Source organism: Heliangelus exortis, chromosome Z (genome assembly GCF_036169615.1).
Source record: "Heliangelus exortis chromosome Z, bHelExo1.hap1, whole genome shotgun sequence".
NCBI classification, from domain to species: Eukaryota; Metazoa; Chordata; class Aves; order Apodiformes; family Trochilidae; genus Heliangelus; species Heliangelus exortis.
The window spans coordinates 22,023,123-22,039,043 of NC_092454.1; the positions used below are offsets into that span (position 1 = coordinate 22,023,123).

The window sequence follows — 15,921 nt, forward strand, 5'->3', positions numbered from 1 at the left end:
ATTTCAGCAAGCAGATGGCTAATCCCTGAAGAAATGGGCAAGAGGCAACTATGGGGGGGGGGAGAGGGGGGAAGGTTGGCCTTTAAGTGTTAAAACCAGCAGTTTTAAGTTTGTAAAATCTGGTCTCACGTAAAACCAAGAGAGAGCTTTTTTGAAAGCTTTGTTGGTTTTTTAGTAACAAAGGGGCTTTAGTAACAAAAAGAGTTACAGCTGCTGCTACGTTTTTAAGAAAACAGGAAGTTTTCCAAAGTTTTGTAATTACCATTGCACTTGTCTTCATCTTACAGTACAACAGGTGATACATCTCGATCAAATCTTTTTGAGGATGCTATAAGTGCACTTGGTAAGTGGAGTGTTTTTTTAATGTAGACATTATTTTGGTGCAGCAGAAACAAATGACGGATTAGCAGACATTGACATTCTCTTCTGTTTCTGTCATTGTTAAGTTATAATCAAAGTACTCTTCTCTAAGATTTGAAGTTGGTATCTTAGGACCAGCATCAGTAGCTTCTTTACTGAAGAATATATTTCAGTATACTTTATATATTTTTATTGTGTAAAAGGAAGATCCTTATCAATCCTGGGTTTTTTTCCCCTTTTTGCTTTAATTTCTCACTGTCCACTTTGAAGTGTCTTAAATAGAAGATTGGAAATAAATATGCATACACTTTTCACCTTTACTTCAAAGTATGCAGGTCTGATAAAATTACTTTCTTTATTATTCTCTTGTTCCAGCCTCAACAATACCATCTTTTGACACATTTAGATTAGACAAATTCACCAAATCTGCTACTGTGTGGGTAGTGAATGCCTCCATATACCTACAACCAAGCCACTTTTCTTTTAATAGTTTGAATGTCTTTGTTTCAAAGTGGAATAAACAGGGTAAAAACAATCGAATGTTGTGCTCTGCACTCATGCAGATTCTGGTAGCTGGGAAATCACTAGGCACACCCACAACTCCTTATTCCTCCTTAAATGTTTTGCAGGGAACTTTTGGAGTGTAGCAAATCAGGGCACAGAAATAAGGGAGATGGATTTTTTTTATTTTGTCTTACCTCTGTAAACATTAAGCTGCAGTTTGTTATGAAAGTTAAACCAACTCCAGAGTTTTGCTTACGTTTGTGTGTAGGGCTGTGTTTTGGAGTTTTGGAGGCTGATGTTGTGATTAAGCAATCCAAGGTGACTTAGGAGCAACAAAAATGTTCTGCCTGTGTTGATGGTAGCGGCCATGTTTAGTCTAAGCGCATCATAGGTCTTCTGTAATGACTTACTGGTTTAGGCTAAAGAAATGTATGAGCTGAAAAATCTAACAGATACAATAGGAGACAACCAGTTGAGTTCCTTGACATTTTTAAAGTAACTTCTGCTACAAAAATTGCTGCAGACTTCATTAAGCATTTGTTATACCTTAGTGGCTGAGATCTGCATATCACAAATACTCATGTTAACAATCATGACCAGCAAGCTTAAATAATGTGCTGGCTTTTATTCATTGATCCTCGTAATTGAAAAATATTTCTCCTTTCCATATAGCATGAGAGCATCACCACACTACCCATTTTATATGGAAGTTCTCTGGTATCCAGTGCAGGAAGCCCACATATTCCTAACAGTTTGGAAATAACAGGCATTGAGTGTGTACTCCTGGATAAGCATTTTGCACGGGTTGTATGCCAAACAATTTTCAGACACAACAGGCATGAACTCCAGTTCTTTTTCTTTAGAAATGTCTTAACAATTACGTGCTTGCACAAATTCAGGTAGGATGGTTTTATATCCTAAGTAGGATACTAAGCAAGTTCTTAACCTTGGCTTCTCAATTACATTGAGATAATTGAATTCACTTCTAAGACAAGGATTGGTTGTTACTGAATTGCTTTTGTTTTCAGTTAGAATAAGCAAATTGAAAACTGATGTGGCTTTGTATGCTACCTACACAGTATTCATGTGTATTTAAGCGGAGCAGCCCAAGCTTTCTTCCAGGCATAGGACAAAAATTACTGTGGGGAGTGTGATCAACTGGATTTGAGAGTTTATACAGCTTTAAAATGTTGTTTGAAAGGCAAAAGCAAAGACCAGATTCAGTTCAGCATTGACCTTGCACACATTCACAGTAGCACTATGTAGAGATAGGCCTGAACAGATCATGAAATTGCTGGTATGCAATTCCTGCAATTCCTATTCTCAGTCTTCCTTTTCCACAATTCATGTAAGTAGACTGTATATAGTGTACATGTGCCTAAACTCTCAGTAATTGTTTCCTTCTTTGGCTTTTAATTGTGGCTTCTGTATAAATCCATACAGAGCAAGTTTACCTTCTTGCATCTTTTTTTCTGTACCAAATCTCTTAACACTGTTCTTGTCTCTACCTAACTTACATTGAAAGGGTACTACAGAAATGTTAAGTATTAACTAATTAGATTACAAAGTGTTCTGTCTTCTGTTTACCTTGATTAGTTTATTAACAATGGTAAGAGTAAACCAGTGCTGTATGAGAAAGAACATGAGCAGTAATTTTATTAGAATCACTGTGTTGAGACAATTATTGGCTTGGCTTTTTTGCTACTCTGAAGGTACAGAAAAATATATCTTTAGAGCAAACTTTAGGAACTTTAGGTGATTTTTTAAATTATGACTTTGAAAGAATGGAAATAGGTGTAAAATGATTGATCTTGTATATGAAGACATGAACTTACCATTCCTTAAAATCAGGTTGGCACGATTATTTAGAAGTCTGAATAATAAATATTCAAATAAGTCAAGGGTTGTAAATCTATCATTTATCTTTATAGACAGTGGGCAAGTACCCTTTGGCTAGGGCTATTTTATTATTTGTTCTTGAGTAGATTACCGTCAGTCATACATCTTCTGATTATTTAGAAGCATTCTTTAAGAATCAGGCAGTGTGGTTGTTTAAGTCAAGACAACATTAACACACTTTCTTGAGGGTATAAAACTTTTTTCTTTGGTTCTTGTAATTGTGACTTAGTTTTCAGAACAGGGTAGCTGTAGCAGTTTATGTTTTGTCTGCTTTTTTTAATCTGTTGTCTTTTATGGTGACTGTTAATTACCTAACTCTGCTACCACTAACTGGCTAGTGTTACAGCATCAGTAGTGGGTTTCCACTAAGATCAGGAAAATCTTTACCTGAGGAAGGAAAAAGTATCTTAATGCCGCAGGGGGGGTAAAGGGTGGGAGGTGGGGAGGCATGGAGGAGGGGGGGAGGGTTGTGGTGGTGGGTTTTGTTTTTTTCTGTTTGTTTGGTTTTTTGGGGGGTAGTTTTTTGTTTTGTTTTGTTTAGTGTTTTTCTGTTTTTTTCTGGGTTTTGTTGGGTTTTTGCTTTGTGGGTTTTTTTCCTTTTTTTTTTTGGTTGGTTTTTTATTTGCCTTTTTTCCCACCCTGTTTCTGGATGGGAAGATAACCTTTGAGATGTTGAGCTCTTTTTGAACTGTTGTTCTCTGCTTTTAAGGAAGGGAAATAAAATGCATTATGAAAAGAGACAATTGTCCCTACCATACTGTCAGTGTAGTGATCAGTTGACCTTAAATTGCTCCATATGTATAGTGTGCACCCTTTGTCTTGATGGCTGCAGGTGTGGACCAAGTTAGTCCATTCTGCTGTACGAGGTGGGGGTTTTGATGTGGTGGATGTCTAGTCAAATATACATGAATTAGATGAGAACTTGTTGTCCTGAACACTCACTTAGCTGTTGAATGACTTTCTTAGATTTAACTTTAAGTCTTCTGCCTTATTTGAGTTCATCCATGTTAAATTGATAAAGTAACTTCGATCATCATCAATATGTAGCAATACACAGTTGGTCATGGCTATTTGTCATATATCTAATTGTATCATAGTGTAAAGTCTTTATTTGAGAAAACCTCAGTGGCTAATAGTTTGACAGGCACATTTCTGCCTAGAAAGTTTGGAAATTAACTTACAGTGCAGGAGGTACTTTTTGATTACATGAGGAATTTAATATTAGATGTAATGATGCCCTTGACTTCAGATGAAAGTGTGGAGAGGGAATATTATTTCAATTACAATTGCACAATTATCACAAGTGCTACGTGTTTTTCAGCAGAAGTTTGCATTGCGTTCATTATCCTGTTATTCCAGTCAAATGCAAAATGAAACTGTCAGAATGTATTTGGGGGTAAATCAAGAAAAACATGGCAAGTTTAATATGAACTGTTCTTTATTTTTCAATGAATGACCGAGATGTGAGTTGAAATTAAATTTATCCATTGAAACATTTTTGTGCTTTTTTTTCCCCTCCCTTATTCCCTTAAAATGGTGGCCATGTTACTTCTAGTGACAGGTCAGTCCTACGAGAATATGGTGACTGAGATCATGTCAATGGGCTATGAACGAGAACAAGTAATTGCTGCACTGAGAGCCAGCTTCAACAATCCTGACAGAGCAGTGGAATACCTATTAATGGTGAGCAGTTTATTTTACCTATGCTCCTATTCTTACACCTTTTATTTTCTTGTCACTAAAGAATGATTTTTACTTTGATATACTCCTTATGTTGAATATTATTCAATATATATGACAGTAATACAGATTCACAGAGGAACACCATTTCTAAGCAAAGCATCTGGAAGGCTGAGTATTTTGAAGGTCATAATGTGTTGCAGAAAATACTGAAGTCATCCTAAACTGCCTCTGTCACTTCTTCACTTGTATTCTTTGTTGATTTGCATGCATATGTATGTAAACTGGTGCAGGTGCAATGACAGTTTTAACTGCTGGTTCCTGGATCAAGGAATGACTTTGTGTCACATCTTTGTTACAGCATTAGCTATGATTTGTATCATCTATCTATCATTTAGCAAAGGCAATTTTTAAGTCTATTTCATAATTTTTACTAATAATGCACAGTATCTTAATAACATACTTTTCAAACAGAAAGGTTGGAAAGTTTTTTTTCAGTGTACTTAATTTTACTGGTGTTTTAATTTAAGCAGAGTTTTGGAGAAGAAACACTTTCTCACTTCACTGTTATGAGAGGACATAGAGTAGCTTCACTTCAGTGGAAATCTTTTGAGTTGTTTTAGGGGCTTTTTGGATTGCTTCTCATTTTATACCTTAATCTGGCATGAGAATTGTAGCCACTAGCGAATCTGTTTGGGAAATTTGCTGCTTAATAAGGATTTCCAGTACTTTAGTTATCAGTCTAGTGCAAGTTTTTTCCCTGAACAGGATTTTGGCTTGTTCCGAATGTGAACTTGTAATAAAATCTTGAAGCCATGCATCTTGAACTACTCCTTGCCAAACACAAGCAGATTGAATTTCTAATCGATTGAGAAATTTTTGCATCTAGTTACTTCTCTTTTGTTAATGTAAGTTTTTCTTCAGTAGTCATGATTACAAGTAGCTGGTATGCTAGCTGTTTACATTAATGATCTGAAGACTTCGTAGCCTGCATTTTTTAAACAGGTAACAAATACTGTGAGTATGTGAATGTAGGAATTTCAGTTCTCATCTGGTATTAAGCCGACAAAAGGTGATAAGTGTTGTCTTGCCCTAAATCTTCTCTGTCTTAAGTCTAGAATCTCAAGTGTCTGGAATCTCAAACATTTGTTTTTCATGCCTTAAAACTGTTGGTTTTATTGTGCATTTATCCTGTACATATAACACAAATCCAATACGTCTTTTCTTGGGCTTGCTGTGCATGTGCCAATGATGTATGGAGTGAAGTGCTTGTGCATTTAGCCTGGTGTTTCCCAGCTTCAACTTATTTCTGTCCAGGAAGTCCTAAATAGGAATAGTGCATACATACAATGAAGTTCAGAATATGGTGCATCTACGAAATAGATTATTTGGCTGGTCTAACCAGTTGATTTATAGGTCTGGTGCTTAAAGTGGATCTTTCTATTATGTAAGGTACTCCCTTTCTGTTTCATACTATACTTCACTTAGAATATCTTTGTTCTTATTCTTCCTGCTGGAAAAAGGGAATGGGGAGGAACAGTCTTGCTCTTCGAGACCATATTAGCTGACAGACTTGTGTGTTGCTCCAGATGGTCTTTCTAACTGTGATCTGCTGGGTTCTAAACATACTTGTTACTATCCTGCTGCTATAAAAAAAGCTTTAGTTAATAGCGGTCCTTTGATGCTGTGCCTTGACCCTTCACTTTACCTGCTTCTAAACAACCATCAGTATCATCTTTTATATCATCTGCAGAGTAGGACTGGGATGTTGAGAGCTGTAAGTGTATGCTACTGTCCTGTTTTAAAGAATCAGTACACCACAGGGTACCTGTACAGTGTTGGAAATAAAATGTGAAGATAATATCTGTGCTTAAAATGTAACTTTTTCTTAGATGAGCCTTGAAGATTCCACTTCTTGTTTAGGTTCAGATAACAAACTGTTCAGTTTTCAGGGCTTCATGGCTGAGCAGCTAGGTATAGCCCCATGTCCTTGAGCTGTGTTGATGGAAGGAGCTCTTGATTACAAAAGACACTGGTTTTTTTTCTACACTCAGGCTCATCTTTAAAGGCATTTAGATTTGTATCTTTTTTTTACCCAGGATTTCTTAACATTTAACTAGAAATAAGTCCTGTCTTTCTTTTAAACAACGAGATCATTGGTTTGGAAATTTTTAGGAAATATTTCTTTACGAAGAGGGTGGTGATACACTTACCAGGCTCCCTAGAGAGGTGATTGATTCTCCAAGCCTGTCGGTGTTCAAGAAGCATTTGGACAATGCCCTTAATAACATGCTTTAGCTTTTGGTTAGCCCTGGAATGGTCAGGTGATTGGACTAGGTTGATGATTGCAGGTTCCTTCCAGTGGGAACTATCCTGTTCTAAGTGTTTATGTTCCTTGGGCTGAGCCTGATGTGATTTTCCTTTGGAGAGCAATCTCAGCTAAAAACTGCTCTGGTGCTCAGTTAAACAGTAAATAATTGTTTAATCCACTGTAAAGCAAAAGTGGCCTTTTTTGGTTTCCAAGCAGCATTTACATTCAAAATTAATACTATTTGAATTGATACAATGCTTTATTCTTTTGGATAGTTGTATAAACATAGTACACACATCTCACTAGTCTCTCCTGATTACAATTGTACACAGACTCGGTTATTAGGAGAGATATACTATATGCTGGTATTTTAGAGTTCATTTAGACTTCCATTCAAGGGTAAACTTAAGGTTTACAAGTGTGTGCTCTTTGATCTGGGCACAGGTTGCAGTGACACCTGTGAACAAGTGAAATCAACCAGTAGTTTCTTAAGATTAACCCAGGTTCCTACATTATACTTAGAATACCCAAAATTACTGCTTTGATAGGAAAAGGTATTTAAGCAGCACTCTGTAAGGAACTGATAAGAGGGAGCTACCTCAGAGTTATGTCATAAATGGAATTTTCTTTGCCCTCTGGGGTGGGAGGGATGTGTAGCAAGCTGATGAAGCCATATAATAGGGAATGAAGTGTGTCAAAGGGAAAGCTTCCATTTCTTCCTCTGAGTGCACTTGAAAATTAGGCGGTTTATACCTTGATGTGCTTCTTATCTCACAGGTAAGGCAAAATTTTGTCTGGAGCACTGTCCAGTTCCTTCTTTGTAGATGTGGCCTTTATATTAGTTGTGTATTTGCCCTTTTAGTTCACCTATAGTGATACATATATCCTGTGATGAATACACTATAGCAGGATTTTTAATGTACATTACCTGCCTGTGCTATCTGTGGTAGGTTTGCCAAACTTCTTCATTGTCTGATTAAACTGAAATTCTGTGATCATTTCCACCCACCCTGTTAAACATGGTATTTGGTTTGCAAACTGAAGGGTGTCTTCTTCATTTGAGGAAAGTGAAATACATTCAGTTAAACCAGTGTTGTTACCTTCTCAGACTTAACTGAGTTCCATATGCTGGAAGACAGAAATAAAACAGAATTTGGTGATGCCCTGGTAACTGAGTGTTGTGAGATAGAGGATCTTGTATAGTGTTGCCCCTTTGGGGTTGGGTTTAACATGGTTCCTTCCATTATTACTGTTTGTGTTTCAGGAGATTTACTGTTCTGTGGAGTCTACCTTTTTTGGATTCCTGTTGAGCAACTTACCTTTCTTGCTCTCTTGTACCACTAGTGTTAGTAGCCATGTAATCTTCCTTGGTGTCAGTCCCAAGCTAAGCTGCCAAAGTTTCTGGGTGTCAGAGAGGAGGATGGAGAGGACAACTTTGGTACAGGAATTCATTGACAGTGAGGAAAGCATGGTTAGGATGGGAAATTAGAAGGATTCCTGCATAGGAGAAAGGTAATAGAGTGAGGTCTCATTTACTATTATCCTGGTTGAGATTTGTTAGTTTCATCCCCCAGATCAATTAGTCCTATACAAAGTTGTTTGCATATGGAAAATAAACAAAATGTAAATTAACTGGGTTTTAACTGCTAAAATTTGGTAACATACAGGCCCTTTTGACTTAATTTTCATGCAGTTGTTTTGAGAAAAGAGGTCCAAATCGCCATGTTCTTATGCCTCTTAATTTCTTGCCAGATTGTATGGCATCTGTAATCCCATTGCTAGTGTTGTGTACCACAGTCCTGTTGCTGTAATGTAGCTTTATCTGCATAATACTAACATACTGTAACACAATATCAAGTTTAACTTTTTTCACCTAATTTAGCTCATTTCCAATATCTTATAAGAGGTTTCAAGACTGATATTTGCTTATGGAGCGATGTATATCTTAAATTGATGTGTTTTCTTGTAAAAAAAAAAAATGGCTCTTTTCACAGTATTCTCTTCCAGTTGTAAGTGCATATGTTTCACAACATCTTGCTTTGTATTTGCAGTGAAAGCATGAATGTTTTTATCTTCATTCTGAAAATTAAATAAAACATGCAGTAAAAAAAGTAACTTTTAGCATTCTGTAGGTAATTATGTGAACTGTGGCTTTAGGGTATACCAGCAGATAACCAGGTTGTGGCTGAACCCCCTCAAGCAGCAAGCATTGGTGCCTCTCAGTCTTCAGCAGCCGCAGCTGCAGCAACTATACCTACAACTACTAGCTCATTAGGAGGTAAGAAAGGGTATATTTAAGATGATATGATAAACACCATACAATAAAGCATTTTCTGCTTCAGTGAATTTTAAGTTCAGGTGATTGTGAATAGATTAAAGGGAACTGGCTAAGAGCTATAACAGTTATTCTGAAAGTGTGGTGCTTGCTTGGAAAAATGGCTTGTTTTATACGGATATATCTGGAATAAAGCATGAAGTTCCTAAAAATGCTGTGATTTTGCACAATTCCTTTAAATCAGTATTCTGAACTTGAAATAAGACAACAGATATGGAATAGGTTGTGTTTTCTCTCACTTAAGTTATGGCTTCCTACTTCTGTGGCTAATTGTGCTGTTGACTGTGACTATACTAACATTTACTGGTTGAAAGTTGGGATGTCAAGGGAGAAACTGGCAATAAGGCCATGAGGTGTAGCACCTGAGAGACCTATCCATGAGCTGGGGCTCATCAGTCAGTAGTTCAGCACATGGACAGAGTGGCTAGTGCCTGTTGAAGAGAACTTTGTCTTGAATGGAAATAAATATATGAAAAGAGTAATCAGGGAATAGGAAAGGTCTGTCTTAGGCTGTGGCAGTTCAGCCATCACTTGATGGTGTTCAAGATGTAAGCTTTGATGGAGGCTGGTGTTCACCATACAAGTAGTATTGAGGATACACATGACATCTGTTAAGAGGGAACTGAGGGAATAAGGTATTTCAGAGTGCTTTGACACTGCTACATTAAGGGCTGTATGGGATAGATGAGAAGGCAAGACTCACTTGAGGACAAAGGTGACCTATTGAAGGAGGTAGAGAACTGTTGTAGACATGGAGACAACAGTAGGCTGAGTAGGTGTTTCTGAATAAGGTTACTTGAAGATAAGACACGAAAGAGAAAAAAGTGCTGGAGATCAAGGACTGAAGGCTGTTGAATCTTGTAATAAGGCTGAGTAAGAAGAAAATGCATTCTAGATTAAGTTACTATGAGGAAGCAAGTTCTTCCGTGATTTGTTGTCTGCTCCTGTGCCCTTTTTCTGTCTACACTTACATTGTAGGTATGTGTTTCATAAAGAATCTTGGTAATTTCTTAAAAAAGCATGTTATCACCTTAATTTCCAGGACATCCACTTGAATTTTTACGAAATCAGCCTCAGTTCCAGCAGATGAGACAAATTATTCAGCAAAATCCTTCATTGTTACCAGCATTGCTACAACAGATTGGACGAGAAAACCCTCAGCTACTACAGGTGAATCTTAAAACAATAAAATAACACTATTAATGTTGGTTCAGCTTTCCAAGAAAGGGATATGTTCATGTTAACTGGAATGCTCTGGTAACAGCATTTAGAGCAGTCTATTGTTGGCTTTTCAACATATTTTTAATGACATTAGAAATAAATACGAGTCCATAAGAGATGCAAAGGGCATCAGGAGGAGGGAATGATAACTGCAGTGTGAACATAGACATGAAATTGCATTTCTCGTAGTTAGATTTAATAATTTTTGCCTACACACTTCCTACATATCCTTTTGACTGCTTAATCCATTAAAAATAGCTATTCTTACTTGCTTGTTGGAAGGCTTAAACATGGTTTATTTCAATATATATTTTTTATTATTATTCTCCCATGCATCAAAGCAAATAAGTCAACATCAGGAACATTTTATTCATATGCTGAATGAGCCAGTGCTGGAGTCCCGTCAGGGTTTGAGTGGCAGTGATGATGGTGCCAGCAGTGGAGGAGTAGCAGAATCTGGAAATGATCATATGAACTACATTCAAGTAACACCTCAGGAAAAAGAAGCTATAGAAAGGGTGAGCCTTTCTACTTTGAAATGTTGCTTGGCTGTTTCTGTAGAGTGTTGACTCTGGTGCATGCTTCACACACACCATAACTTATGCTCAGTAGTTCTTCATCACTTTTGGTATTTCATACTTCATATGTCATGGTGTTGCAGTCTTGTTTTAAATCACGTTTCCTCTTTGTTTGTAGCATGGCCTTTTAAGTGATCAGAGAGCTTCTGTAATAACAATGATTGAATGGATTTCTCTCAGGCAGTAATTCATCTTGCGAAAGTCTCAGGCAGTAGTGTTTCTATATCATGCTGTGCTAGGTTTCCAGGTACAAAGGTGTTTCTGTATAAGCACTCTTTGCAAAGTACTTGGATAGTAAAAGCTCTCACAGTTAAGTAGATTAGTTGAAATTGCTACTTAACCCAGTTCTTTTTCTATCCCTAAGAATGAGTTAATTTTAGCTTTCTAAAAACACAAGTAAACATGTCTGTAAAAGTACACTTGAGGTGGTACGTTGCATTCATAAACACTGCGTAACACTGACTAAATGTGCATATGCATAGGTGGCAATACTTCATTTTTCTTAGAATAAGTTGCAAAAACTTATGTCATGCAGTGCTAGTGGTTTTTTTTACATCAAAGCATTGGCTGGCAAAGCAGAAGGTTATGTAAGGGTCATCAGAAAAGAAAATAAAGGTGTTGTTTCACTAGATTTCAAGGAAATTGACAATCAAATGAGTCTAGTAAAACTGTATACCTTTACATGTCATCCTCTCTAGTCTACTGCACTCCCTTTTAAAATCACTCTATGCAGTAGAGCACTGCCTCTACAACCATTTCCAACGAAGAGGCCTGTCTGCTTCTTCCCCTTCCCATGAAAGACACACCTCAAATTTTAGTTGTTCTAGTATTACAGGTGACACAGTCATGCCATTTGTAGTAGCAAAATCAAAGAATGGTTGATAAGGATTAATAGGACATCGTTTCCACAAAGATTTGATCTGACCCATGTGTAAAATACCTTTCAGGTGTTGTGAGCATTTTAAGAAAATCTCCAAATGGTTGGATGTACTTCCCTTTGGATAAAATAAAGATTGGTTTCTTGAATGTCTTAAAGTGCAGGCTAAACTAATTTCCCTTGGAACAATAATAAGCTCTTCTCTAGTATGCTTATCTCCTGTTGTCATTGTGTCCCAGACATTAATTAGTTCCTTGACTTCTGAAAAACATGTTATCCCCATTTTATTCTCTGTGGATATAATGCATGGTCAGTGTTTTAAAAATTCATAGTCCAGTTGGAACAATTGGAAGTGTGGTTTAAAGTGAGGTGTTAGGCCACCTCCAAGTGATCCACAGGCTGGGAGCTTTTACTCCAGACAACTTTTGTTAAAAAAATTGAGCTTTATATAATTAATAGTTTTAAAATATGTATTGTTTCAAGTGTTTTTCCTGCAGCAGTACAGTGTGCCTGACATTGCTGACCCAAGTCTGTTTAGTGACTCACTGTGGCAGTGAAAGAGAAGTGATACGCTTTCTAGTGCCTCACTAGACTCAATGCACTTTTTAAAGTGAGAATTCTTTTAGTAAAGACACAGGCAACACCTGATTATTTGCTCACTAAAGGCTGCATTGAGCTAGGCAGCAATATTTGTTTCAAGAAGGCAGTAATTGCTTACCTGGGTTTTCAAGATGCTGGACATACAAAGCAGCTTAATATACAAAATGTACTTTCTGAATGTGCTGTTTTTCTTTCAGTTAAAGGCACTGGGATTTCCTGAAGGACTTGTGATACAGGCATATTTTGCTTGTGAGAAGAATGAAAACCTGGCTGCCAACTTTCTTCTACAGCAGAACTTTGATGAAGATTGAAGGACTTATTTCACACCTCACACCAGTGCATTACACTAACTTTGTTCACTGGATTGTCTGGGATATTTGGGCTTATATTCATAATGCTTGGTGTATGGTATATGGGGATAGAGGAAGAAAAGAAACAAAGCAAAGAAAGCAGCAATTTAAATTAGCAGATGCAGAAAAGTCATACATTGTAAAATATTATACAACCAAAAATCAGCTCCTGCAGATAGTTCCTTCTATAAACTGTAGTTTTAACTTCTAGGTTTTCACTGTGCTAGTTCCAGAAATGTGTAATGCCCTGCTTCATGTTTTTTCTACTTAAATATTAGTGTTGGAAGTAGCCTTGTGCTACCTAGATCCTACAGCTCGTATTTCATGGCAACACTGGATAGCAGCTTTGTGAAATCTAGAAGATGTGAGCAAATGCAAACAAGAATGCCAAAATGTGGGTAGTTATTTTGCTTTTTCAGATGTGTTAAAGCAATGCAAGAAGCACAGTATTTTGTTTGATGCTGGATTAAAACAAAGTTAGCTGCTTTTTTCCAAATGAAAATCCATTTCAGTTAAAAGCATCTTGATCATTCAAGAACACCACCTCTTCCTTTCCCCCCTTTTAATGATTGCAGAAGCTACATACACAGAGGTAAAATTATTATCCTGTTTACATCTTCTCTCTTGGGGAAAAATGTTAGGTATCTAATTACTGTTCACATCAATGTTATGTTGCAGTAAAAGTTTTGAAAACAATAGATTGCATGTTTGTTTTTTTATATGTGCTCTTGTGAACTGAATGTTCTTTTTTGGCAGCAAACAAAATGCAAGATTCGTTTTTGTACACTTCTAGGAGACTTTCTCAAATGAAATTTCACCTTCCTACCTTTGTTGAACCAGCTTTTACATTACAGCTGTAATCAGCTGAGATACTGGCATTCTGTTGCTCTTGAGTAGATTGTAATGATCGAGCTATTTCTGTTCAGTAAGAATTTTTTTTTATTTCTTTCCATTAGAAGGAAAAGTAATTGATAACTTGATATATCAAGTAAATGGTCAAGTTATTCCAACCCAAAAGAATCTGCACTTACACTTTTCTATTGAAATTAAGCTCTGCTTTTAATGTTTCAATCTTCCTTCTTAGTACCTACTTGTCATTTATTTTCATTAATCACCATAAAATTTAACAATCTTGCTTTTAATATATGTTGACTTTCAGAAACAATTTTACTCATCATCATGCTAGCAAAGAAAATAAATTCTAATTTCATCTAAAGCTTTTATATGTAGTATTTCCTGAAAAACAACCTGGGGATGTTTTGAGTTTTTACTGTTGTACTCCAGTTCCCTGGATTACAAATTTATCTCTACAGTAACCAATAAAATATTATTAGTGGTACAGCACTAAGGTGTTCTGCCATTAGTGATACTAACAAGTGTTACAGTGAAAGAATGGTTTTATGCTTGGGCTATGTATCAGTGAATTTAACTGCTACTAAAGCTAAAATTACATGTCAAGTGTGTAAGAAGAGAGTGAGAAATAATGAAACGTTTGTATTTTGTTTCTTCATTGGTTGGCTGCAGCCTGTTAAATAATTATTTGCATAAAATAGTGAAATATATTAAAGCCTTTTACTTTGTCTTTCTATCCTGAGAGCTCTGTGATGCTTTTCCAGATAGTGTGTATTTTAATTATTTGATCTTACTCTTTTAAAGTTTCATAGGTATGTAATAAGTGACCAGTGGCACAACCCAGATTAGTAGAAGATGTGATACCACTAAATGGAAAATAAGTCTTTTGTAATGCTTTAATTTTAGAAAAGTTAGCATAAATACCAGTTCAGCCAGTAGACTTGGAGTCTCAGTTTATTTTTTTGTGGACTAGAAGAGACGAATTTTGATTGAACACTGCAGGCAAAAAGGGGCTATTTACTATCTGTAAAAGGACCAGTTGCTGGGTACTTGAAAAATGCCAAATTCATACAAGGATTTCTTGAATGTACTTTACCATGTATCTAATACCTTAGACAAAAGCTTTTAGTCTGTAGCAGTCTTCAGTACTGATCAGAAGTAACCATTCCTTCTTTAGAAGGATGGAGAGTAAGCAAAACTGTCTCTGGGAGTTCCAGTCTACTTCCTCCAATTTTGATTCAAAAATGTTTACTTATTATATATGTATTTAAATTAAAGATTCTTCAGCTTGGTCTTTGTAAAAAAAGCTAGTACTTTTTGATCATTTGTAACTTTGCATGCTGTATGACTGATGAATTTGTAGCTAATCTGTCTGAAGAATTTTTAGTAATTATGTTCCCATTTTTCAGCAGTAGAATAGTGAATAAATGACTTCCGATTAATGACAGGTACCTTATCTTACATGCTAGCAAAACCTATTGCATGTTCAGTAATGGGATACTTGCCAGAGAGAATCACATATCTCTCTAGTTGCAGCCAGAAGGGAAGAATACATGGAACTCAAATTGTGTTGCAAAGGTGAGTGTGACCTCAACAAGGTGCATAAGTTGCCTAGATGTGCTGTGTCTGTTTTCTGCCCAAATACTACCAGAAATTGCACAGACAGCTTTTCAACTTCTTTGCTATGGGCTTTGCTATTTGGGGATATCCTGTTATTTGAGAACTGTGGAGCAGTCTCCAGGACTTTGTGAAGATTAGCTAGGAAAATCACATATTTCTTGCTAAATTTTGGTACTGGAGTCCTTAACTTTGTTGTAAAACTTCTGTCTGCTTAGTGAAAAGCTAATCTTGATGCACTTTTAATTGGAATTAAGACCTTAGTATTCTATAACTGTCCATTCTTATGTTCTCCATATAGCTGTATTTTAGTACTGTGGTTCATTAGCTTTTTCCAGAACCCTCTTACAAATACTACAAATAAATAATTTTTCTTCTGATTTCTTTCAAGCCCGTCTCTGTCTGTGAACTTGAAAATGCTATATAATTCAGTCAAAACAATTAGGTGGGAGTGAAGAGAGAACATCTTTTTCAGTAACACCTTAAATTCTTCTTTGGCCTGGTTTGGGATGCCAAGAAAGTGTTCAAGACACTATCTTTTGAAAAACAGTATTTTGAATGTACAATGATGTGGTAGTGAAACTACAAATTATAAAAATTTGTAACTTCAGGAAATAATCCAGAAAAGTAGGCTTATTCCACCTGTGATGAAATGATGCATGGATATAATTTAATTATTAAATTTCCACAAAATACATGAATGATCATCATTGGTAATGGTTGGCATTTATGTCTGC

The 15,921-nt window shown here is 36.3% G+C and overlaps 1 protein-coding gene across 2 annotated transcripts in view; it reads left to right on the forward strand.

Annotated features, from left to right (window-relative positions):
• RAD23B (RAD23 homolog B, nucleotide excision repair protein) overlaps positions 1-15,574 on the forward strand; it is a 40,486-nt gene extending 24,912 nt beyond the window's left edge. For both annotated transcript variants that reach the window (XM_071731407.1, XM_071731405.1), the window contains 6 exons: positions 288-343; positions 4,319-4,446; positions 8,912-9,032; positions 10,132-10,259; positions 10,652-10,828; positions 12,563-15,574. In XM_071731407.1, coding sequence (XP_071587508.1) covers positions 288-343; positions 4,319-4,446; positions 8,912-9,032; positions 10,132-10,259; positions 10,652-10,828; positions 12,563-12,676 — 724 coding nt within the window. In that variant the 3' untranslated portion in view covers positions 12,677-15,574. The remainder of the gene's footprint in view (positions 1-287; positions 344-4,318; positions 4,447-8,911; positions 9,033-10,131; positions 10,260-10,651; positions 10,829-12,562) is intronic.
• The last annotated feature ends 347 nt before the right edge of the window (positions 15,575-15,921 follow it).